Consider the following 26,253-nt stretch of genomic DNA (forward strand, 5'->3'; position numbering starts at 1 on the left):
GAAATGCATTGAGCCGCTGATACCATTTCTGGATCAACTCCCTGAACCACTTCTGGGTCCTGGGATGCATGCCGGCTCTTGGATTGCCAGTCGCGGTGCAAATTTTGGATTCAGTTTCAATCCACTATTGTACAGTGGTGAAAATAATTATTTGATCCCCTGCAGATTTTGTAAGTTTGCCCACTTACAAAGAAATGAAGGGTCTATAATTGTTATCATAGGTGTATTTTAAATGATAGAGACAGAATATCAACCAAAAATCAAGACAAAACACACAATGCAAATGTTAGAAATTGAGTTGCAGTTCAGTAAGTAAAATAAGTATTTGATCCTCTACCAACCAACAATAATTCTGGCTCCCACAGACTGTCTACTGTATGTGCTCATGTGGTACACAGATTAGTCCTGTCAATTTAGGAAGGTGTCCCTAATGACAACGTGTTATGTGTATAATAAACACCTGTCCACGGATTCTTTCTTCCATTCAAACCTCACCATCATGGGCAAGACCAAAAGAGCTGTCAAAGGATGTCAAGATTGTAGACCTGCACAAGGCTGGAATGGGCTACAAGACCATCAGCAAGAAGCTTAGTGAGAAGGCTACAACTGTTGGATCGATTATTCGCAAATGGAAGAAATACAAAATTACCATCAATCTAACTCAGTCTCAAGCTCAATGCAAGATTTCCCTCATGGGGTGAGGATGATCATGAGAAAAGTGAGGGATTAGCCCAGAACTACACGGGAGGAGCTTGTGAAAGATCTCAAGGCAGTTGGGACCACAGTCACCAAACAAACCATTGGTAACACAATACACCGCTATGGACTGAAAACCTGCAGTGCCCGCAAGGTCCCCCCTCAAGAAGACACATGTACTGGCCCATCCGAAGTTTGCCAATTGTCAGATGAGACCAAAATTGAGCTCTTTGGCACTAACTAGACTCAATGCTGACTATGACCCTAAGTTCATCCCTACAGTCAAGCACGGAGGTGGAAACATTATGCTTTGGGATTGTTTCTCTGCTAGAAGGTACAGGCTGACTTTGCCACATTGAGGGACCAATGGATAGGGCCATGTATTGTAAAATCTTGGATGAGAACCTTCCTCCCTCAGCCAGAATACTGAAGATGGGTTGTGTCTTCCAGCATTACAATTACCAAAAACATACCACCAAGGCAACAAAGGAGTGGCTCAAGAAGAATGCACAGTAAGGTCATGGAGTGGCCTTGCCAGTCTCCAAACCTTAATCCTATAGAAAATTTATGGAGGGAGTTGAAACTTCGAGTTGCCAAGGGACAGCCAAGAAACCTTAAAGTGTTTGTTAACCCTCCCAAAAAAAAAAAAAAATGCATCCTGCTCCTTTAAAGCATGTAAAACAGCACAGTGCTTGTGCTGTGTCATTTGGCCCCCTGTATCACCTGAAATACCTGGCTGATCCTGCCAGTATCTACCCTCCCCTTTGTAAACTGACCACGGTTCATCATGGCTGCTGACTCCTGACACAGTGGTCAGTTTACGTGCCTCTGTCATCCATTCTCTCCTGTGTCCTCCCCCCCCCCCTCCCCTTCCCTTCCTGCCTGTCTGCCACTGTGTCAGTGCCTGCCCTTTCCATTACTGCTGCTCTCATAATTGTTTAAAATTTATATAATCCTGCTGGTTCCCTAATGACAGCTGCCCCTGTCTCTGTGTTTTATTAAAAAAATGCCTCCTTTACCGGGTTTAAGAGCAGCTCCCTGCAATCAGCCAGCTCTCTCTCCTCCCATCCTCACGTCCTGTCTGACGTCAGCGGGGGAATCTCGGCCCCGCTTACTGCATCTGTCAGCCGGGCAGAGGAGAGAGCCAGCCGGTGACTTGATCGTGGGGAACTGCTCTGAAATCCGGTAAAGGAGGCATTTTTTTAATAAAACACAGAGACAGGAGCAGCTGTCATAAGGGAACTAGCAGGATTATGTAAATTGATATAAGTGGGTTAACAACCACTTTAAGGATTTAGAGAAGATCTGTAAAGTGGACCAAAATCCCTCCTGAGATGTGTGCAAACCTGGTAACCAACTAGGCTTTCTCCCCAAAGTACAAATTTATGTTTTGCTAGGGAATCAAATAAATACATATTTTACTCACTGAACTGCAACTCAATTTATAACATTTGTATCGTGTTTTTTTCTGGATTTTTGGTTGATATTCTGTCTCTATCATTTAAAATACACCTATGCTAAAAAAATTATAGACCCTTCATTTCTTTGTAAGTGGGCAAGCTTACAAAATTTGCAAGGGATCAAATAATTATTTTCCCCACTGTATATATGGACTTTTTATATCTACACGTCACATATTTAGCATCTGTTTTGTATATGAATTAATTTGTTTTTGGATTTTTTTTATGTTTTTGGTGTACATGGCAGCACCTTCCCCTTATACTTCTATATTTTCACAGGTTGTTTTGCAATTAAAGGGGCAGCAGCCTTGAATAATAAAAGCGGTATATTGTTTTTGGTTTGGTGCCCTTCATATTTATTGCATAAATTGTATTATTATGTCAAAAACAAAAATGTTCTTAAATCTTAAAGCTGCACTCTGGGTTCAGCAAAAACAACAGATACACAATAGTCCTGATTGTACATACTTAAACTTCTGAGTATTTTACAGTTCAGCTTCCACGGATAATGAGGTCTATAGCCATGCCCTAGCAGTTCTTGAGGTTGTGTTCTCTAAGTCCCCAAACTGCTCTTCTCTATATGTCTCTAAGGAATACCAGGGTGTTCTAATTCCCCCCTAATGAAAGCAGGATCAGCAATTGCCTGTGCTATGATGTAAACACTCAAAAGGTATATACGTTAATTTCCTCATGGCTACCTTGCCCGTTCAGCTAAAACCCCATAACTGATAGCGCTACCTACATGTCATACCTACTGTTTTGTTACCACTCATTAACTCCCAAAACCTTTCCACTACATGGTGTCACACTAAAGCCTGCTAGGAGATCCTCAAGCGGGGAGGATATCCCATCCAGTTGTTACGTAGCACATGGTTACACTCACCTAGCATTTTTCAAAACCAAAGCATGAACAACCACATGAGCAAGTACTTGGTGTTTTACTAATTCATGGTATATATCTACTTCTTGCAATAAAGCCAACAAAATGACCCAGTAGAACATTAAAGCGGAACTGAAGGCATTTAACAAAAGACTGCAAGCAGACAGGCTATTGTCGCAGAAGAGATATGCAATGCCCTTTCTGCAATAAAACACACCTACCTGCCTGTTTGCAGACAGCTGCTGTATGTAAACACAGCTGCGCGTGCACAGTACAGCTTACATTGCTGGCACGTGTTGAGATAGCTGACTCCTGCACATGCACAAGAGTTACGTGATCCCGTGGCAGCCAATGGAGATGTCTGGATCTGCATGAATCTACCAGAACTGAAAAAGATTTGGGATTCCCCAGGATTCTGCCAATACTAAAAGCCACACTAGAGACAGAAAGACTGTCAAGACCAAGAACCTGTTTTCCTGCAATCGCTTGAAATACCTGGAGTCCAGTTTCTACAGAAATCGTGGACCAGCTATAACTGAAGCTCAACGACACCTGATGTATCCATACAGACATTTGCATTTGCTAGAAAAGGATAACTGACATATGTGTATGTATGTATAGTTGTAGCACTCTGTATGTCTTGTATTTTATTCCCGTAAGTGAAAATAGTTAGCATACGCAGCGTTCTCTTTTAGTAAAGGACACAATAATATACCACTGGTTCGTTTCCTTGGCTTTACTGCATGAATTAGCAAAACACATGGAGGCACTTTAAGGTTATACCATTTTCAGAACCTGTTAAGCTGGGTTAATGTATCTAAAAGGATCATTTAGAGAGCCTGAAGATCAGCATTAGGGCAGTTATAATGATGCAGATCAAGCCACCTGACAACTGGGCACTGGCGCCATGTTACATCATAGTGATGCTGAGGTCTGACATATCTTGTCAGCAGCATTCATGCAACAGAGAAAATAGCGGTTATCTTAGGTCTTCATATTCATGTTGATGCATCCATTATAAGGCCACATAAAGCAGCCTTTCAGTTATTAGTCAGCCTTGAGAGACAGAGATAATCTACTCATAGTCTTAATATTGGCAAATTAGGTCAGCAATATCAGGTAAAATAATTACATGTGTGGGCATCTTAAATGTTTAACGGTCCGCAAATGTTTAACGGACCCTCCAAATAACATTCTTGCAGCCAATGCAGACCTGTAGATTTAGTGACACTATCATACACAATCAGACTACCATATGACTGCATCATCTCAATCATTCCAAAATCTGACTCACTGTAATGCCCCGTACACACGGTCGGATTTTCCGATGGAAAATGTGTGATAGGACCTTGTTGTCGGAAATTCTGACCGTGTGTAGGCTCCATCACACATTTTCCATCGGATTTTCCGACACACAAAGTTTGAGAGCAGGATATAAAATTTTCCGACAACAAAATCCGTTGTCGGAAATTCCGATCGTGTGTACACAAATCCGACGGACAAAGTGCCATGCATGCTCAGAATAAATAAAGAGATGAAAGCTATTGGCCACTGCCCCGTTTATAGTCCCGACGTACATGTTTTACGTCACCCGCGTTCAGAATGATCGGATTTTCCGACAACTTTGTGTGACCGTGTGTATGCAAGACAAGTTTGAGCCAACATCCGTCGGAAAAAAACCTAGGATTTTGTTGTCGGAATGTCCGAACAAAGTCCGACCGTGTGTACGGGGCATAAGGGACATAAAACATCAGTCTTGTGACCTACCTGTGTAATTTGCAGAATAATTGTTCGGGTCGAGGAACTTTTTTACAATTTCACAATTACTCAGTATATGATTGGAGGTGATAAAGTTTAGATAATTTTGGAGCCCTTTCTGTCGCTCAGCGATAAATTCACGGTCCATGTTTCCAATGAGTTTCTTGGGGGGAAGAGGTAGACTTAGACCTGAGATCTGAGAAGACATAAAGGCAAAAAGTATAGGCAATATATTGTTAAAGGTCACTAAGCAAAAACTTTCCAGCTGGGTGGAACAAAGTTTGCAAAATGATTCATTACAGCAAACACAGCTGTCCACAAAGTAACTGACAGGTAACCAACAGTATGGCCGCTCTCTAGGGCCGTGATGTCAGCGACCGGAAGTGATGTCACCACTCGGCTGGATGTGACACCCACGGGACCATAGTGTGGATGGCAGCTCAAAAAAGCCAATCTAATGGATAACAAGTTTCAAAGCAAAAGCTTCTTTATCAAATCCAAACAATGAACAAAATTAGTCTATTATATAGACAACTCTGAGGGTGGAAATTGGAGCGCAAATATTCACCTCCCAGGCGCTTCCATTTCCACCTGCTTCTTTGTTCATTGTTTGGATTTGATAAAGAAGCTTTTGCTTTGAAACACGTTATCCACCAGGTTGGCTTTTTTGTGTCCTTTCAGCCACCATCCACACCGGGGCCCTGTGGACATCACATCTGGCAGAGTGGTGACATCACTTCCAGTCGCGGACATCACAGTCCTAGAGAGCGGCCATACTGTTGGTTACTGTCAGTTACTTTGCAGACAGCATCTGCATACAACAGCGGCTTTGACCGGAGAACCCTGCGAGTCGATTACTAGCACTACCTTGGTGCTCACTCTGGGACCACCAAGCAGGCAATCTACAGCCACATCGTGTTCTCCACATCCCACCAGGAGATATTACTATGGGTCCAGTGAGAAAGTATTGATATACCCATAAGCCTATACCACCATATGGCGGTTGTTTTATATATCGTTACACACTTTTGTAACTATTAAAGACTTGCTTTTATTCTTCAATACTGGACAGCATTGCATTGTTTAACCTCTTCTTGGACAAGATTTTCCTACATCATTGGCTACTAACTATTGCTCAATTTCACTGCGCTGTTTTCATTTTTGTTTTTGGTTTGTATAACTTTGCTTCCACTCCCAGGAGGTTTATACAGCTGCATCTGATACTCGTTGGTTCACCCGGCTCCTTAGCTCTTAGCCCTACTCTGTGTATTATAGTGTCGTTTAAAAGTGATCATTTACAGCTCCTGGGATTGAATACATTGAACAGATACATGGAGCAGATGCATTCCTTGTACTTGTCAGTCATTGTCTGAAGTCATATCACCCTCCAACCTGCATGTTCAGACAGCTGAATATAAAATAAGCACTGTTTACACAGACCTGGGCATGCGATGACAGCTCTCAGGTATAGAAAAGCCAACGAGTGGTATCCCTTGGTATCTTACTTTGTATCCCTGGGTATATTAAAGTGGAAACTAACTTAAAAAACAAAAACACTGACAGGTATGATTTTTATGACAGAAGAGACCCTATTGGTCTCTTCTGTCATAAATGCTTTCTCCCTGCCTGTCAACAATTATGTACACTGAGCCGTGCAGGTCCAGTTCACCATTTATTTATGAAACTGCTTTGTGCCGTGATGATGTTATTCCCGTGTACATGTGTGGGAGTGACATCATTGCAACAATGACCAGTCCAGTGGTCAAACAGTTGGAACCCCGTAGAAAGTCTGGGGGAACAATGACAGCAAACTGCTGGAGGGGATTTGTTTGACAGTTAGGTTTGCCATAATGTGCCAATATGGTAGGCATACTAGCACATTATGGCTAACGCCTCTAAGGAAAAGTTGTTAAATAGAAAATAGTTAAATAGCTGAATTCTGCTTTAAAAAAAGCTTCACAGAGTTTATGTAAGAATTGGAAAACAATTTTTTCTATATTATTATACCTGTCCATGCATGATTTATATCCCTCTTATTCAACTTTGTGAGTTGGAACGAAAGGCTATGTGACACTAGTGGCTAGTAAGAGTTTGCCAATGTCAAGATTGCTATATGGGCCTAAATAGGGTAGAAATAGACTTACCTGGTTCCATGTGTCACTCCCTCATTGGTTGGATGAGAGAGACTTTGCTCCCTCGCTGGCATCTTACATACTGCAACATTTTTGCGAAACACTTTGCTCATCCACTCAGTGAGAGAGTGACCCATGGAAGCAGGCGAGTATTTTTGCAATTTTCAGCGATCCTGTCACTGGCAAGGATCCCATGTATAACATCAGCCTAGAGTCAGAGATGGAAGCCTCCTTGGGTGACAGCTGCTGCCCTGCCAGGTGCCTGGACTCATACTGAAAGAAATAGGTCTTCCAGCTTCTGAGTAACCATAAGAGCATCAAAGAGCAAGCCCTGTGTTTTCTCATATGCTCGGTATGTAAAGTTTTTTGTTATGAGATATTGGTATGCACATTCAGAAGACATCTGTGTTATCAGCAAGTCAGGTAATTGGCAGAGCAGCAAATGCTAGACTTCAGGTGACATTTTACCTCCTAAATCTCAGGTCATAGGTTCATCCTCAAGCACAACAAGTTAAAGTAGTACTAAAAGCTTAACGTTTCTTTACCTTGATGCTTTCACAGGCTAAAGGTGAAAGGTAAAAATCGCCCAGTACATGTGAAAGCCATCCTCCTCCAACCTCATCTCCAAACACTTACCTGCTGCCCTGGTCACCATGGCCGGCTCCATTATCAATCAATACCATTCCCTGATTTTGTGTATTGAGCAGGAGACCCTGAAGGCAGTGGAGCGATAGGCTCCTGCTGCTGTCAGTCAAATTGCTGGAAGCAGGGAGGAGGAGGAAGCAGGGGAGTGTCTCCTTAGAATCAAGCTATCCAAAAGGGAGACACCAGTAAACAGGGAGGAGGACAGGAGCTTTGGGACTCTCCAAGACAAAAAAGAAAGGGACATTGTAAAGGACGACTATATATATTAGGTCAGGGATTGACAAATTTACTTTGAATCTAGGAGCCAGCTAAAAAAAGTTAGGAGCCATTTTTTTTTTTTAAACTAACAAATCTTACAGTTGGAACATGTAACATGTTCCTGAAGGCGAACTTATCCTTCAACCTTTTCACAGCCAGAGCCGGTTTTGTGTTTTTTTTTCACACGTTTAAAAAAATCATTTGAGGCCTGAAGACTACATAAAACCTACAAACATTATATATATATTTTCTGAAAGCAGACACCCTAGAGAATAAAATAGTGGTAGTTCCAATTTTTGCCACACAATATTACCACAAAAAGTTATTTTTTTATTTATTTCAGTAAAAAAACACATTAAAGGTTACATTTTTTGGGGGGCAAAGAAACACAATAAAATTACCCAATTTTTGGTAAAATATAAAAGATGAGGTTGGACAGAGTAAATAGATACCCAACATGTGAAACCTTAAACATGTCAGTGTCCTATATTTTCCATAGGTAACACTTTAAAAGACCCCTATAGGTCATCAGTTTAGCATTACAAAAAGTGGTCTGGTGCTAGAATTACTGCTCTCATTCCGGTGTTATGCAACATGTGTACGGCAGTCAACGTTTTCAGGCGCAGGTGCCCCGCCTTGTGCGTTTACGTTTGTACGTGCCTATATGTGGGGGGCCTCCATTGTTTTTTTGGGGGGGAGGGGAGATTTTTGTGCTTGGATGTAACTTTCATTTTTTACTAATTAAAACATTAAGACCCTGCACGTCTCCCCTGTGCTCCAGTGAATGTAATGCAATGCACATCGCGCTGCATTACATTCTTTCCCGGCCTTGATGGCCAAGAAAACTGAAGAGGGACCCGGAAGTGACGTCGCACGTCACTTCTGGGTCAACAAATAACAGTGTGAAATAACGTGTCTGCTCTCCTCCCTCCCCTCTCCACAGTGGCACCCGCTATACTGGTCCCCAGCCCACAGATGGGCAAGCGGAGCCCAGGATACATAGCGGGGGGGGTGCATTCGGGGTGTGGCAAGAATTTGGCCGGCAGCCCAGTTTGTCAAGCCCTGTATAAAAGGTGAGCTTGGACCTCCTCTTCTTAAATTAAAGAAAAGGAGATTTTATTTAAAGTAGGCAGACAAATTTAGGTTCTTCAAAGAAAGGCCTGCACAATAAAGTGGTTGTAAACCCTTACATATACCCATTGAAGTGACTGGTCTCAGGTGATATATAGAGATTAAACAAATTCTCATATAAAAGTTGTACCTCTCTATCTGCAGTCTTCTCTTTACAACATCCGTTCAAAGTGCAGAATTTATAAAGCTTGTTTGAGGGTTCAGGAAAAAATGGGGCAGAGAGCTCAAATTACACTCTGCAGAGCTTAGTAAGGATAGCTCTGAGAGTTCATTGGAGAGAAGAGAGACAACCCCCTCCACAAAGCACACAGGAACAGAGCTGAGGCTGTCACTGTACCTAAGATCCCTCCCCTGTCACCATTTTTCTCTTGGTGTCAGGAAAACTTGTCAGAAGTGATTCATGCTGATAGCAGAGGAACAAAGCAGCTGACAGAAATGACACTTCGTGCTCTGGATAGAGACAAGTACACAGGATAGAGGAATATGCTTTGTTCATATTTCATGCCTGAGGTTTACAACCACTTTAATGATAAATTAAGACTGGGTAGGCAGATTTCCTTATAAGTCCAAGTGTGACTTGTTCTCTAGCAATAGTAGTCTAAAAAAATAATGGTCTGCTGTAATTTCTTTGGTTTCTAGGTTACTTTACTATTGGGACTTGTGCATGCTGACCTATCTACATCGCTCATAACATGAACGCAAAAAGCTTTTGTTAATCCTGGGAATAAAATCATACGGGCATTTGGACAGCCAATTTAATTGCTACACTGGATTACAACGGTTTGATTTTGTTATAAACCCAGCTGAAGCATGTAATCTATCACCACTATCCATAGGCTTTTTTTTTCCTTGTTTTATTTTTCACACATAATTATAATTTCAAAGCTTTGTATACTTCATAGGAAGCCTATCTTCTGCTTGTATAATGATCACAGATACCGCACCCAGATGAGATAAAGAAGGACCCCTGTCTGCTGGCTGAAGGATCTTATCAGTATAACAGACCTTAAAATAAACTCCCCATCTGACATAAATACGTCATGTTCTCTGCTGGCCTGACTTTGTATCCTGAACTCGTGGCATTATAAAACGTACATTTTCTTTTCACAGTTGTGTTCTACTTTATAACCATCTGTCCTGAAATTCAATTTGTACGCATTAAACACAGCCCAGGAGAAAGCCAAATTGTGAGATATAGGGCACGGTAATGAAGAGGATATGAAGCGAGGCCTGCGTTAAAAAGGGGGAATTACTGCCAGTTTACATGCTAGATGTGAGCAATGAAGATTATCAGATCTGACAAGCGGTTGAAAATCCAATTACACCTGAAACAAGTCACATTTGAGAGCGAGATTGACAAAAAATTAAATGGTCAACCACAGGGGGAGAACATGCAGCTTACGCAGTAATGCATTTTCGGTGCCCTCACCTTCTTGATTGAGATGACAGCGCAGAACAAAAATCTAGAGTCTCCTCTGAAGGTTCTATAAATATATTCAGTGCCAATACAGAGCTCATCATACTTAAGTGGGGATATATCTACAGCTACTTTAAGTGCCCATTTGGCATGGCATGGATAGAATGCAAGGTTTAGGCAGAAAAGCATTTTCTGTGCCTTATCTTTTTCAACTGACACTAAACCAGGGTCTCATTTAAAGGTGCTATTAAACTAATGCTTGTCAGTAAAGTTCATGTCATATTGAAAAGTGACTTCCTATCATAGGGTGACAGTGTTGTCACACCAGTAAAGGAAGGTGTGTTAGAACTCCAGAACTAAAACAATTTTTATTAATCCCCATAACACCAGGGGGAGAGGAGCACTGAAAGCCAACAGCAGACTCTCTCAACTTTGTTCTCCAGAGGAATCCTGAAGATATGTCAGATTATGGGGAATCCCTGCTAAAAACCAATTAATTGGGGGTCAAAGGAAAAGTGCCCCTTACATTGGTGGTCTGAATGCCACCCTAACAGAGATCATTGGTGTCATGCCACTGACTTTTCCAAGTGGTTTTGGCTCTGGAACCATGCAGACCTCATCACACAGGAGGTCAATCAGTTCAGAACAAGGAACCCCTAGCAACCTCTGGAGGAACTCTACAGTTCCATGGTACCATGGTTGAGAATAACTGCCCAAGAGGAAAGTGAGATCAAAGCTCAACATGCTTCTGTAACATCTATGTGTACAAGCCACTGGAATCAGACACCCAGACCTCACCAAAATTGTTTTTGGATGGGTTGAGTTTATGATGTGATCTGCATTCCCAACCACACAAACATCAGTTGATACTGCTCATTTAAAATTAGAGACTGCCCCACTGAATATCTATATATTGAAAATAAGGCTCTTTTGAAATAGCTAATAAGCAACCAGTCTGCCCCTGAGATATGTGGACATTTTGCTTAATGTCTTGAGAGAGTTTCAGACACAGCAAGCCACCTTAACAATGTTTAGATGCACAGTACGGGTAACAGGTAACCCCCACTGGAAAGCTCAGCCAAAAATATCCATAGGGGGTGCCTCTTGTTCCATCAACTACTCCTAAACCAACCTTGTACTTGAAAGGAACATATTCTAAATATATATACTCGCGCAACCTTCCACTTGCTTCAGGTGTTGCAGATCAAAATTTAACGTTACTAAGAATTATTAATAGCTTAATCACAAATTATAAATTAGGCTGTTGAAATGACCACTAGATTATAGACATAGTACACCTTTTGCAAAAAAAATAATAAATGCACTCACATTAATAACCAAGTGCATTAGTTTTTTTCTCCTGGAGCTTGAAAAACATTGTAACCATGATTAGTGCATCATGGGTGCAATGTACAGGCTCCTGCAGACTCTTCCCAGGTCCGTACAGAGGTACAGACCTACCATAGGGTATTGAAGTAAACAATGGATTACAGGTATGGTGACATCACCTCATTTGTGCTCCATTGAGAACTAAGAGTAGCAGATTGGACTTATAGTTTTTCTACTCACAGATCATGTGAACGGATCTCTGAATAGATAATACAGCTGTGTAAAAAGAAAAAGCTAAACCCCACAATTCATAAGATTGGGAATGCATGTTTCATGTTACATAGTAAATATCTAAAATAGTTACAAAGGTGGATGAAGCTTTTAAGATTACAGAGACTATTTTCTGTGGAACTAATGTGTATCTAACGCCCCCCCCCCCCCCCCCCCACCCCCTTTTTTTTTTAAGAGTAGGAGATTAGGTAAGGGTTAGAACCAGGACTTAAAGTGGGAGGAATATGCAAAAGTTTAAGTTGTCACCAGAACAGGAAGTGGAGAGGGAATTTTCCAATGAGGAAACTTGTTCTGGTGACAACTGTCTACAAGAAGATTTCTTTCAATTTGGTAAGGTTTTCTCTTAAGTCATGTTGTATCTCCAGGACAGGAAGATAAGGTAAATACCAATATACACAGAGAGGAACAAAAACAGACAGGGTTTACCTGCTCTATCCAAAACTACAAAAAAAAAAAAAAAAAAAAAAAAATGTTTTAATTTAATCTTATGTTGGAAAGTCACCACTTATAAAAATGAATTCCAGGCAACAAATGAAACTAGTCTCTTATCTGATACCAATATAATATACAGAAGTCATAAAATCACTTGCAATTTCAAGAAATTATAATTGGGTAAATGTGTATATTTTTTAAGTTTATAGATTTTTAAACTGCTTTACATCTGCTTTTTTCCCCACTAGCCTTAAATATTTTGTTTATATATAAAATGAAGGAACATGTAGTATCATTTCAGAATACATGATTAGCAGAGCTGATATTTACCATTTTATTTGTGAATTTCACAATGCACACTGTGGGAAAAAAATAAATATTCTATCTTTTAAAAACGTACTAAAAATATTTAGGACTAAATGCAAAATTACCTGCAGGTTATTGTTGAGCGTGTCAAAGTCACTGTATCTTCTTACAATCTGAAAGGTATAAATACATTACATATTAAAAAACAATGATGTCTATAAGATATAGATAGATATATATCTAATCTATCCTATCTATCATCTATCTATCTATCTATACACACACACACATACTCACTATATTACCAAAGTATTTGGACGCCTGCCTTTACACACACAGGAACTTTAATGGCATCCCAGTTTTAGTCCGTATGGTTCAATATTGAGTTGACCCACCCTTTGCAGCTATAACAGCTTCAGCTTCAACTCTTCTGGGAAGGCTGTCCACAAGGTTTAGGAGTGTGTTTATGCGAATGTTTGATCATTCTTCCAAAAGCACATATGTGAGGTCAGGCACTGATGTTGGACGAGAGTCTCCACTCTAATGCCCTGTACACACGGTCGGATTTTCCGATGGAAAATGTCCGATCGGAGCGTGTTGTCGGAAATTTCGACCGTGTGTGGGCTCCATCGGACATTTTCCATCGGATTTTCCGACACACAAAGTTGGAGAGCAGGAGATAAACTTTTCCGACAACAAAATCCGTTGTCAGAAATTCTGATCGTGTGTACACAAATCCGACGGACAAAGTGCCAGGCATGCTCAGAATAAATAAAGAGATGAAAACTATTGGCCACTGCCCCGTTTATAGTCCCGACGTACGTGTTTTACGTCACCGCGTTCAGAACGATCGGATTTTCCGACAACTTTGTGTGACCGTGTGTATGCAAGACAAGTTTGAGCCAACATCTCTCGGAAAAAATCCTAGGATTTTGTTGTCGGAATGTCCGAACAAAGTCCGACCGTGTGTACGGGGCATAAGGGACATAAAACATCAGTCTTGTGACCTATAATTCATCCCAGAGGTGTTTTATGGGGTTGAGGTCAGGACCATGCAGGCCAGACATGTTCCTCCACCCCAAACTCACTCATCCATGTCTTTATGGATCTTGCTTTGTGCACTGGTCCAAACCATTTGGTGGGGGGGGGGGATTATGGTGTGGGGTTGTTTTTCAGGGGTTGGGCTTGGACTCTTAGTTCCATTGAAGGGAACTCAAGGCGTCAGATAAACCAAGACATGTTGGACAATTTCATGCTCCTAACTTTGTGGGAACGGCTTGGGGATGTCCCCTTCCTGTTCCAACATGACTGCGCAACAGTGCAAAAAGCAAGGTCCGTAAAATCATGGATGAGCGAGTTTGGGGTGGAGGAACTTGACTTGGCCTCAACCCGATAGAACACCTTTGGGATGAATTAGAGCGGAGACTGCGAGCCAGGCCTTCTTGTCCACATTAGTGTCTGACCTCACACATATGCTTCTGGAAGAATGGTGAAACATTCCCATAGACACAGTCCTAAACCTTGTGGACAGCCTTCCCAGAAGAGTTGAAGCCATTATAGCTGCAAAGGGTGGGCCAACTCAATATTGAACCCTACGGACTAAGACTGGGATGCCATTAAAGTTCATGTGCATGTAAAGGCAGGCGTCCCAATACTTTTGTTAATAGTCTATATAAAGAATAAAGTGTGGCGCTAAAATAAACTTGTTCCTTATTGGGCAGGACCCACCAGAATATCAATTTGAGGGCCAGAACTGGCCCAGTGAGGTATTTAGTGAAGTGAATTTTTATCACATCCCATATCTAAAAAATGGGTGAAGAAAAACTAAAATAACAGGGTCATTACCCTTATATTCCCATGTGTGAAATATTATTAATAAGATCCGATAGATAACTACCAGATGAAAAACTGGTTATATTGCCCCAAAGGGGATGTTATAGAGTTTGATGAATGTGCTAATCAGACGTGAGAAAAAGAAAAAAAAGGAAAAACATAAGAACTCAAATTGGATCAGGTGTATATAACCATAAGATTGCGAACCTACAACTATTGTGTTGGTGAACAGTTATGCAAACGTGTAGGCCTGCTAAAAGCAGATACTATACAGATGCGTATATGTTTGAAAAGCATGTACATGAACAAAACGAAGCTATCTTGTTATAGATGCAAATATATATACCGGTAAATACAGTCCATGCACAAACTCAAATAAGATCGGATGTGGGTCCAAATGTTAATCCTATGGAGGTACACTTGGAAGTTAGGCCTCTAGGACTTCCTCCGGATGACCAGGATGGTTCCCATATAATCAAATGGTAAACTGCAACTGTGGATATAGGTATGTAAAAAATACTCTTACCAAAGGTGATGGACTCGCCATCCAGCGGCTTTGGAGTCAGTATGAGCTTAAGATTAAACGAATGGTGGTGGTTGAAATGCTGCTGCATCCGTTAGTAGGGACGCTGGAAGGTGGAGATCTCCACAGCACGGCCTCACGAACTCCAATGCTCAATTGGTCATACAGATCCTCAGATACAAAAATCAGAGAGGAAACTCCACATAGCGTAAAACTGCTTCCAAAAAACTTTAATCAAAGTTCTAACAATCAAAGTATTACACTGGCTCATGAACCGCAGCAGAGACCAGGTATGCTAAAAGTACAATGGCTCATAGACAACAACAGAGGCCAGGGTACAAAAACGGGTAAAATCTCTAAAAAAGCGCTTACTCAATCATGGCATAACAGGCATATCAGACCCGACGCGTTTTGTCCGCTAGGACTTCAACTGGGGTATATGATTTTTGTATCTGAGGATCTGTATGATCAATTGAGCATTGGAGTTCGTGAGGCCGTGCTGTGGAGATCTCCACCTTCCAGCGTCCCTACTAACGGATGCAGCAGCATTTCAACCACCACCATTCGTTTAATCTTAAGCTCATACTGACTCCAAAGCCGCTGGCTGGCGAGTCCATCACCTTTGGTAAGAGTATTTTTTACATACCTATATCCACAGTTGCAGTTTACCATTTGATTATATGGGAACCATCCTGGTCATCTGGAGGAAGTCCTAGAGGCCTAACTTCCAAGTGTACCTCCATAGGATTAACATTTGGACCCACATCCGATCTTATTTGAGTTTGTGAATGGACTGTATTTATATATTTGCATCTATAACAAGATAGCTTCGTTTTGTTCATGTACATGCTTTTCAAACATATACGCATCTGTATAGTATCTGTTTTAAGCAGGCCTACACGTTTGCATAACTGTTCACCAACACAATAGTTGTAGGTTCGCAATCTTATGGTTATATACACCTGATCCAATTTAAGTTCTTATGTTTTTCCTTTTTTTTCTTTTTCTCACGTCTGATTAGCACATTCATCAAACTCTATAACATTATCCCCTTTGGGGCAATATAACCAGTTTTTCATCTGGTAGTTATCTATCGGATCTTATTCATAATATTTCACACATGGGAATATAAGGGTAATGACCCTGTTATTTTAGTTTTTCTTCACCCATTTTTTAGATATGGGATGTGATAAAAATTCACTTCACTAAATACCTCACTGGGCCAGTTCAGGCCCTCAGATTGATATTCTGGTGGGTCCTGCCCAATAAGGAACAAGTTTATTTTAGCGCCACACTTTATTCTTTATTTCTGTTTACAATTTGTCTGATTGTTGTGTTGGCAGCTTTCCATACATTGTTTGGGATTGGCGCAATATTATTTTATTTTTTATTTTTTATATAATACAGTCTATATACTGTATGAATATGTCAAATATAACCTATTGATATAAATGTATCATAGATGGTACAACAAACCATATTTTATATATACATATACACACATTATATACAGAGAAAAGTCATCATGAAACCTTAGTCAATTTTAATTATGTATAAGTTTGTGTTTTGAACAATTACCAACTGTTTTATACTGTTTTTATAGTTGTTTGTCCTTTAATTGCATCTCATCACAGCCGATCTTCTGCAGCCACTTCCTGCTCACATGCACTCTAACAACTGCTGCAGGTCATTTCTCTGGGCAGGTTTCCCGATGGTGACAACAGTGGGCCATGCCTGTGCAATTTGTGTTAACGTGGTTACTTATAGTCTCCACTGGGAGAGACATGTGACAGGTGACAAAGTGGGGGGGACGATTGGGAGACATGAACAGAGCAGGAATTAGCCCTGGGTCAAGATTCAATGTATTGGTTACACACCAATGGCCCATTTGTGTAGCTAAAAGAAGCCTTAGACCAACCTCAGCTGAATCTGGTTTGTCTACTGCATTGCTATGTAGAGAAGCTCTGAAGTGATAACTGTCATTCCTGGCCAGCATATGAATTGATTACGGGTGCTTGAGAACAAGAACCCACCTCCACGGAAAGTGCATGAAAGAGTTTTGGAAGCCGACTAATGCAGGCCATACATGGGTAGAATTCTGTACCAATTTTCTTTCAAAAATCAGAAACTTTGTGCATTTTGTGATCCGATGGTGCCATCATTGATTTTGAAATTCGACCAACCAAGCCTTCAATTTCACCTCATGTTGCTACAGAAAAGACATTTTGTGGCCAGGAACCTTGTTTTCTTTCCAGGTCACAGTTTTTAAAAAAATTTCAACAATACTGAAATTCAATGGTCGCCTGAAAATGGGTCGTTGCTGCAGCCCACTAATGATGCAAAATTTAAACGAAAATTCTTAGTTACAAATTGAAAAGAAAATTCTTTCAGAATTCAACCCATGTATGGCTGGCTTAGGACCTCAAACAATTACACACGTTCGGAAAGTAGACCCTCCTTAAAGCAACATACTCACTCACTGGCAATAGTACATTTACAGCTGGTTAGAAGATAACACTTACTGAGTGATAACATGAAAAATGTCAGTTGTACAGGAAATTAAATGTCTGTCTGCTACCGGAGATGTAAAACCACTGTACAATTTCTTATATCTCCTGGGTATTAAGGGATGAAATTTCTGAAGCTGAACTGCTAAACCAGCACACACAGCCTATATCAGGGGCTCTGCACTTTCTGCTGGATATTCTGTTAAACAAGGATTTATGCAAGAGAAATCTCTCTGTTGGAGTACTGCCCAAGTGAACCAGGCTAGCCCTATAACTTAAAGGATAAGTTCACCTTTCATAACATGTTACATCCATATTCGGGGTGTAACATGTTATGACTGCACCGGCTCCCGCACCTCCTGCTTTCCCAGCTAGCGAGGGATCTTCTCCACCCATTAGCTGTCAAAAAAAAAAAGTGGCCATGCGGGGCTCCACCCACTCAGTCGCATCGCTCATTCACAGCGCTCTGTGAATGGAAAACAACAAGGTCCAGCAGTCTTTGCAGCTGTTGGCTTGTAGTTTTAAATGAACTACCATGGCACTGTAAACGCTGTGGTAGTTCATTTATTCTTCCTGTCAGCATGTATCGGCTTCCTCGTAGGAGCAAGCCTACACACTACAGGTCTGCGGGAGACCTGCATGACATCAGTGATCTGCTGATCGCTGGTGCAATGCTTTATTTACAGGCTCCTGCAACAAAAAATAATAAATACACATTTTTTTTTAACCTGCAAAAAAATTTGCATTTATTATTTTTTCTGAAAAGGTGAACTTAACCTTTAAATAATAAGAACAAAAGACTATAAACTTTGAAAAAAAAAAAAAAAAAAGTTTCCCTTGTTTTCTGTTATAAAATGTATCAAACAAAAATGGCAGTATAGTACACAAAAATAATTATTCACTTTTAAAAAATAGGGATTAATGTATAGGTCACATACAGTGGGAAAATGGAGATGAAGGGGTTACAGTACAGATGTGCAGAATATAAAAAGGTAAAGGAGGAAGGCTCAGATGGGGGGCGCTGATTGACAGGGCGCACTGGCTGCCCAAGGGTGATTTCTGCAGTGTTCAGAAACATGCCCTGACCACTTTACCGTTTGTAATCATACAGCAGTACATAATTGTTTGATCACCAGTAGGCTCACGCAGAGCTGGGTAAACCCCTGTAAGAGTTCTACAATAGAAATGCCTGCATCTTATAAACGCCTTCATCAGAGGAGTGATGTGTCAGGGTTCACTTATTGATCCCCACCGATTATCCATTTCAGAACCATGTAGGAGCAGCTCTCAGACAGCCGTGTAATGCACGTCATTATTACAGTGCACATGATGGATCTGTGTGTTTACCAGCCACAATAATGCTGTGACTAAGAGACGTGTTTACAATGCAAAAGATGCTGCTGACGAGAAGAAATCAGCACATGAATTACCTGCCAGCTGTTTTCCATGGATACCCCTCGCTGGACTCGTATGATGTATTCCTGTGGAACCAAAGCAGAGTACTGAGAAAAGCATTGTAATTATCTACACCAACCAACATAGCCTCCAGCAGTGTCACTGCATCAAACTGTACAACACACAATATACAGAGTGCATTACATAAGAGAGAAAAGAGGGCTGCAAGGGCTGGATCTGGTTAGTACATGTTGCTTTACATTCCTAATCACATAACAGAATAGATACACGTATACAATACAAAATGTGTTAAAAATGTCAGAAAATAATCTCCTGTGATTGACTCGCTGGCGTTATGAAAAGTCCGCCCACAGCCTGAAGTTAAATTACAGGAACCACTACAGCAGTATATTCAGTAGTCCTTCAAGCTGAGCTAGCCTCATATACATTGGGCATTTTACAGCCATTTTCTTGTCTGGCGTTTTTTTTTTCCCCTGCCTCTAAACGCCCCTCCATGTTATCCCATGTGTCCGCGCACACCTAGGCCTTTACCAGCGTTTAGTGGCAGGAGCTTTTAGAGACTGCCAATGTGTCCAGGAGCAGCAGAGCTAGGGCAGAAAAAATGCTGGACGCTACTAAAAGCTGCTAAACGCTAGTGCTTGAGCATTAAATAATTTCAATGGCCAGAATAAAATATTTATTCTGACCAATGAAATGAATCAACATCCAAAAGCTTGACGCCTGTAAAAGCTCCTAAAAGCTTATAAAATCTTTAGACACTTTTACAAGCGTCAGGCATTTTTTCAGCAAGGAGAGTTAAATAAACATCCTGTGTGCATAAGGCCTAAAGTGCAATTAACAGCACCACAAACTGACACTATTTAATTCATTATTAATATTCACAACAAACCCATCCATTCACATCTCCATGCTTGATTTTGTTGAGAAAACACTTTGCAAATCACCCCCCCAACAGTTCAGCCATCTTGAGTAGGGGCAGATGATTTATGTAGCAGTTACTTCCTGGAATCCATCTGCCCTTAGCTCAGGTATGCAGGCAGGAGGGTGTGCTTAGCTGAGAAAGCCCATCCTCCCCCCCTCCAGATGAAAGAAGAACATGCCCATGAAGACTCCTGGGATGTATGACATCATTTTGGCCTAGTCCCGAAACCAGAAAGTAACTGAGGGAATGAAAACAAAACCCCACAAAACAAGTGAATATAATATACCTTACTATCGGTTTACTAAGGCAAGCAGCATAAGGATTAAAAATAGGTAATGTTGATTAAGAGAGTTTAGTTCTGCTAAACTTCGGCCCTGCAGCACTAGGGCCCTCAATTTGAATCTGTCAGGACATGATCTGTACCGAGTTTGCATACTTAGACTGTTTTTTTTCTGGGTGCTCCGGTTTTCTCCCACACTCCAAAGACATGCTGGTAGGTTAATTGGCCTCTTTCTAAATTGGCCTAGTACGCATGTGATGTAGGAAACTTGGATTGTAATCTCCTTGAGGCCCAGGACTGATGTGAATGTACGATATGTAAAGTGTTGTATAAATTGTTGGTGTTGCATAAATACATGTAAAATAAAAGAAAGATATAATAAACCAGATAAACGGCTGACAGCACAGCCTGGAGGTGATACCATGTCATCTTTTCCCTGCCTGCAGCTAGCTGGAAGGACAATGAAAGAGAAACAATGAAAAAAAGTGGATAAGGACAAATGACACCCTCAGCACATGTGCATGCAGCACACCTGATTAAAGCTGGCCATACATGGTGTAAATTAAACCACAGATTGCAGGAAACTATTTTGCTCGATTCCGCCATCAAAACACACAATGTTGATGCGGAATCCCTCCCGTTGAGCCATTGTATGCTCCCGGCAGGAGGGGATTATGGCTAGTGACTATACAAGGAGCTAGTGATAATTGTAAGTAAAACCAGGCATGCTTGTACCCAAGCTGATTGATTGAACCATGTATGGGCAGGCTAAATGTACCAAACAGGGTATGTTCTGGCCTAGGCCAGAAACCAGGAAGACACTGCAGAAAGGTAAAACAAAAACATAAAAAACACAAAACACAAAAAACACAAACAGAAAAACACACACACACTACTATTCCCTTCCTCTCCCAGTGTGCAGCTGTGCAGGAGTTGATATGGAAGGATATTGAGACCGATTCAAGTAAATTATGTTTGCTGCATTTAAAAGATTTTTTAAGCTACAACACAAATGCATAAAATGGTGTTTTATATCCTACTGTTCAGCTTTGGTTGTACTGAAGCACCTGGGTCAGTCTAATTGGCAAAGCTGTGACACTGGTAGTTTTAAAAGCTGGGCCCACAGAGAAGATGGACAAGTATTTTCCAATATGGTACCCGTAGCCTGTGTATTTTCTCCCTCCTCGCTTTGGTGGGGACCTTCTCTGTGGGGGAGATCTACTAAGCCCTCGTTCACATTTAATGTGGCTTTGAAATCGTGCAACTTCACTTGAAATTGCACGATTTCAAAGCCACCTCAGTGTGACTTCAGGTGCGACTTGGCTGAGGTCTAAGTAAGTCGCACCCGAAATCGCCAAAAGTAGTGCAGGAACTACTTTTTCAAGTTGGTGTCAGTGTCGAACCGCTTTGTACAGTTCAGACAATAGGGTGCGACTTGTCATGTGATTTGACCTGTCACAGCGATGTGAATGGGGGCTAAAACTGGTGCACACAGAATCTGGTTTTAGAAAATCTCCCCCCTAAGTGCAGGCGGTTGGGTGACTGTGGCCTTCCTTCTTATTCCCCCCGGTTGGGTGACTGTTGCCTTCAGGGGCGTTGCTAGGTCTACAAAAGATCTGGGGCTAGAGCCCATAGCAGCGAAGTAAAGAAAGTCATATGCTTGGGCGGGCATACACATGTATATAATATGTGTGTGTGTGTGTGTGTGTGTGTGTGTGTGTGTGTGTGAGAATATATCTGTGTGTATATGTATATATATGTATATATATATATATATATATATATATATATATACACACACACGATATGTAAAATATTGTTACATATCTGAGTGTGGATTCCCACTTAAATCACAGCCCCCCTCAATACATCAGGGTCCCCAGAGAGCCCCCCATTACATCGGGGGGGAGGGCTGTGGTTCCCGACAATTACATTGCCCAGCAGATTGGTGCAGATGTGGACATCAGGACAATGATTAAATTGTGGGAACTGCTGATTATAGATAAGAACTTGTGCCTGACAACATTAACTAGTCATGTTCCTCCCTCAGCCACCAGCTGACCAGATGGAGCCCGGAGCCAACCCTAGGTAAGAGACTCGGGGCTATGGGCCCCAGATTCGGGGCTATAGCCCCAGTAGCCACCCCCTAGCGATGCCACTGGTGGCCTTCCTTCTTATGCCCCATATTAGACACTCCCAGAGGAGGAAAGGACTATGATATGCCAGGAAGGAGCAGGCTGTGCTAGGGAAATGACTAGCTAACTTTCTAGCCAGGCACATTGCAAGTGCATAAAAATCCTTTATGAAAATACAAATGCCAAAAGCATTTAAAAGGGTTGATTTTTTTGTGCATTTTTAAAGTTGGTGGCAGGGTCTCTAATTTTCAAGCCTCTGCCATTAGAAAGCATAAAGAAAGGTTTTGTTTAGAGCAGAAGTCTTTCATTTGAAAGCTTGTAATACAAAACGTTCTTCAGCTAAATAGACACCGAGCACACAAATCTTATAAGAATGCGTGGACTAGCAAAAGTTTCCGATAATACACCAAGGACACAGGAGTGAATCTTACAGAGCTTGCATAAAGTTGAAATAATTAAATCCATTTACAACACAGATCGCTACAATCACAGACTGGAAAAGGGTCTACAGAAATGATGTATGTAAACCCCAAAAATGAACTTCTCTTATTGGCTCAGTTTTGGGCTAATAAATTTACTATTGGAAGCGTTTTGTAAATCTTTTTGAGAATGCAGAAATAACCTGTTAATCAAGTCAGGAATTCAGAGCTGTCCTGTGTACACTTCCCATGTCACTTAAAGGATAGCAAATAACCCTCCCTCTGTGTTTTTATTTGACTACAGAAAGATCAGCCTATATGTTGTGGAGATGGGAGAGCCTGGCAGAAAACAGCAGGTCTGATGCGTTTCAGACCACAAATAGCACTGTGTTGTCAGCCTACAACAGGACTCAGCAGCTGAATATGTTCCTGGGAGATCAACAGGTATTTGTCTGCACTTGCTGGGTCTTTAAAGTGATTGTAAAGGTAAAAATTAAAAGAAAAAACAAAAAACAAAATATATACTTACCTCCACTGTGCAGCTCCTTTTGTACAGAGTGGCCCTGAACCTGCTCTTCTGGGGTTCCCCGGCGGCTCTTGCGGTTCCTCCCCACATCTGATAACCCCCTCGGAGAAGCACTTCCGAGGGGGTTACCTTGCGGGCGCGCTCCCGAGTCCAGCATTTGGCGTCCAGAGAGGCCGAATGCAGGACTTGGCCCTGCCCCCCGGCGCTCGCGTCATTGGATTTAATTGACAGCCGCGGGAGCCAATGGCTGCGCTGCTATAAATCTATCCAATCAAGAGCCGAGAACCCCGGGCAGAGAGACAGCACGTCCCCGCCGGGTCAAGTTCAAGGGTTCAGGTAAGTAAAAACGGGGGGGCTGGGGGGCCTGTCAATGACAGGTGTTTTTCACCTTAATGCATAGGATGCATTAAGGTGAAAAAAACACGAAGGTTTACAACCCCTTTGACCCCTTCCAACCACCCCGCCACTCTTTAAGTAGTTCTGAATGCCTGAGGGGGAGGAATGATCAGCGATAATGTGATCACGGTTACAGTGGTCACATGATCGGAAGCTGGTCCCACTGGCTAACAATCTTCCTTTCGAAGCTGTCTCTGACAACTCAGTCTTTATGCTGGGGCCACCTTTTGCTGCCAAACATACTGTATGTGTTGGGTGGTCTTAAAGGGGTTAAATCTGAACTCCATCTTAAAGTGGTAAAAAAACCTTCTGTGTCACAGACTGTCCCCCTCCCGCCCCTCTTCTACTTACCTGAGTCCCATCGCAATTCAGCGCTGTGCATAAGACCCGCGGCTCTCCTGGCTTTGTCCCCCCTCCCTGGGCAGATTGATAGCAGTGGGAGCCAATGGCTCCCACTCCTGTCAATCAACTTCAGTGAGGAGGGAGCGGGGCCAAGTGCCCCCCATAAGAATCCGCTTCTTATTGGGGGCACCAGCAAGAGGAGGAGCCAGGAGCGCCGGCAGGGGACCGGAGAAGAGGAGGATCAGGGCACACTGTGCAATTAAGTAGCAGGTAAGTATGGACATGTTTGTTTATTTGTTTTTTTTTTTTTCCCTTTACAACCACTTTAATAAAACTGAAAATGAAATCATCATCAGTGGCCAGCTTCTTCTTTCTTATTCTCTGCCGGCCCACCAATGAAATCAGTGCCAAATCTCGTACACGTGCTACAATGTTTATAGTATGGCTATGGCAACCTGAGCAGCATTAATTACACCACCCAACACTCAGGGCTCATGCACACACAATGTTTTTACAGCTGCTGTTAGGGGCGTTTGATGTTTTTTTTTTTTTAACTGCCTCTAAAAGCCCCTCCATGTTAGTCTATGTGTCCATGCACACGTAAACTGCCAGAGGCATTTGGAGGCATAAGTGTTTAGGGGCAGTAAAAAAAAAAAAAAAAAAAAAAGACTACAGCCTGTGCTTCCAGGAGCAGTAAAAACGAGCTGTAAAAATGAAAAACGACAAAAAACGCGGCTAAAGGCATCAAGCCGCCTTTAGCTATGTTTGAAAAATATGGAAAAACGTGGGAAAACGCGCAATAATGCTAATGTAAAAAAAACGGGCGTTTTTAGCGCTGCTGTAGCACTGGCGTTTTCTTTTCAATTCGTTTTTATTAAACAATATTGCAAATTACATTGGTTCGGTCATTACATCATCATGTGCAATATACATATTTCTTTAGATAAACGAGTGCTTTATAACAACTTAAGCAATCAAGATACAAACAGAGGTATTTTCACCATAACTTTTTCCCAATTGAGAGATTGTTCTTTCTTAAAAGGTAAGGATTACTTGAGAAAACGGGCTTAAAGGGGAAAACAATAAGCGCTGGCGTTTTCAAAACGTCCTGTGTGCATGAACACTCAGGCTGCTAAAGTCCATGCAATGCATGAACAATAACAATTTAATGAAATTAAAGCACTTTCCCCTGAACTCTTGTTGGATCCTGCATATTACAGAAAAGAAGGCATTGGTGACGTAGCCTTCCCAGGGGGGTATCAAGGGCTATGTCACCAGTGCTTCAATTGGATGTCATTAAAATGTATGTTTCGTAATAAATCTTTTTAATGTGCTCTGAATGGGCTGCTTTTTTAGATGTGCATAGAAAGCTGCAAGCACCTGAGTTTTTTTTTTTTTTATTGACAGGGAACTCGCTGTATGTGGATAAAAATGGAGAAGGGTGCATGTATTTCAGAGATGTTTATATATATATATATATATATATATATATATATATATATATATATATATATATATATATATATATATATATATATACACACACACACACACACACATACATATACATATATATATATATATATATATATATATATATATATTATACATTATATATAAATACACATATACACATTTTTTTTTCCCCTTGAGATACCCTTTAAAGTAAACCTGTAGCGCCAAAAACACCAACAGTCAAAAATTATCCCCTAGAGGGGGGCATAAAAACTTCCAGGCAGTAAAGTGTCTCCTATGGGTATTCCAGGCATGCACCACATCCAAATCGCGACAACTATAAACCAAAGTCATTGGTCAGGAGCAGAGGTGTACTACAGCCCAATCCTCCCAGCTAAGGGAGAGAAAATAGAAACATTCACATCTCTGCACCTGTACACATCAATTAGAGGAAGGGAGACAACTTTCTTTTCCCAAGAAGGGTTGTCTTTTTCTTTTTTATTATAGAACAAAGTTTTTGTCATAGGTCATTATACGCATACGTCGCTTTGTGGATTTTCATGAAAAGGCCGGTGTAGCCTCTGATTATCCTTAACCCCCCCCCCCCCCCCCACGGGAATACATGTGCCACATACTGAGAAATCCTGGCACAGGCGAACATGCAGGAAGCACTGTATTAATGAGCCAGAGCTGCCATTTGTGCTGAATCAGACCGTTACTCAGAAATAAGAAGAGAACAACAAGCTACATAAACCGCACAATCT

At 41.4% G+C, this 26,253-nt stretch overlaps 1 protein-coding gene across 1 annotated transcript in view; it reads right to left on the reverse strand.

Moving 5' to 3' along the window:
• PXK (PX domain containing serine/threonine kinase like) overlaps positions 1-26,253 on the reverse strand; it is a 136,388-nt gene that overhangs the window by 66,158 nt on the left and 43,977 nt on the right. The window contains exons 2-4 of the mRNA XM_073592217.1: positions 19,029-19,079; positions 12,861-12,908; positions 4,804-4,990 (exon numbers count right to left, since the gene is read on the reverse strand). Coding sequence (XP_073448318.1) covers positions 4,804-4,990; positions 12,861-12,908; positions 19,029-19,079 — 286 coding nt within the window. The remainder of the gene's footprint in view (positions 1-4,803; positions 4,991-12,860; positions 12,909-19,028; positions 19,080-26,253) is intronic.

This window comes from Aquarana catesbeiana, linkage group LG07, assembly GCF_042186555.1.
Source record: "Aquarana catesbeiana isolate 2022-GZ linkage group LG07, ASM4218655v1, whole genome shotgun sequence".
Classification (NCBI taxonomy): Eukaryota; Metazoa; Chordata; class Amphibia; order Anura; family Ranidae; genus Aquarana; species Aquarana catesbeiana.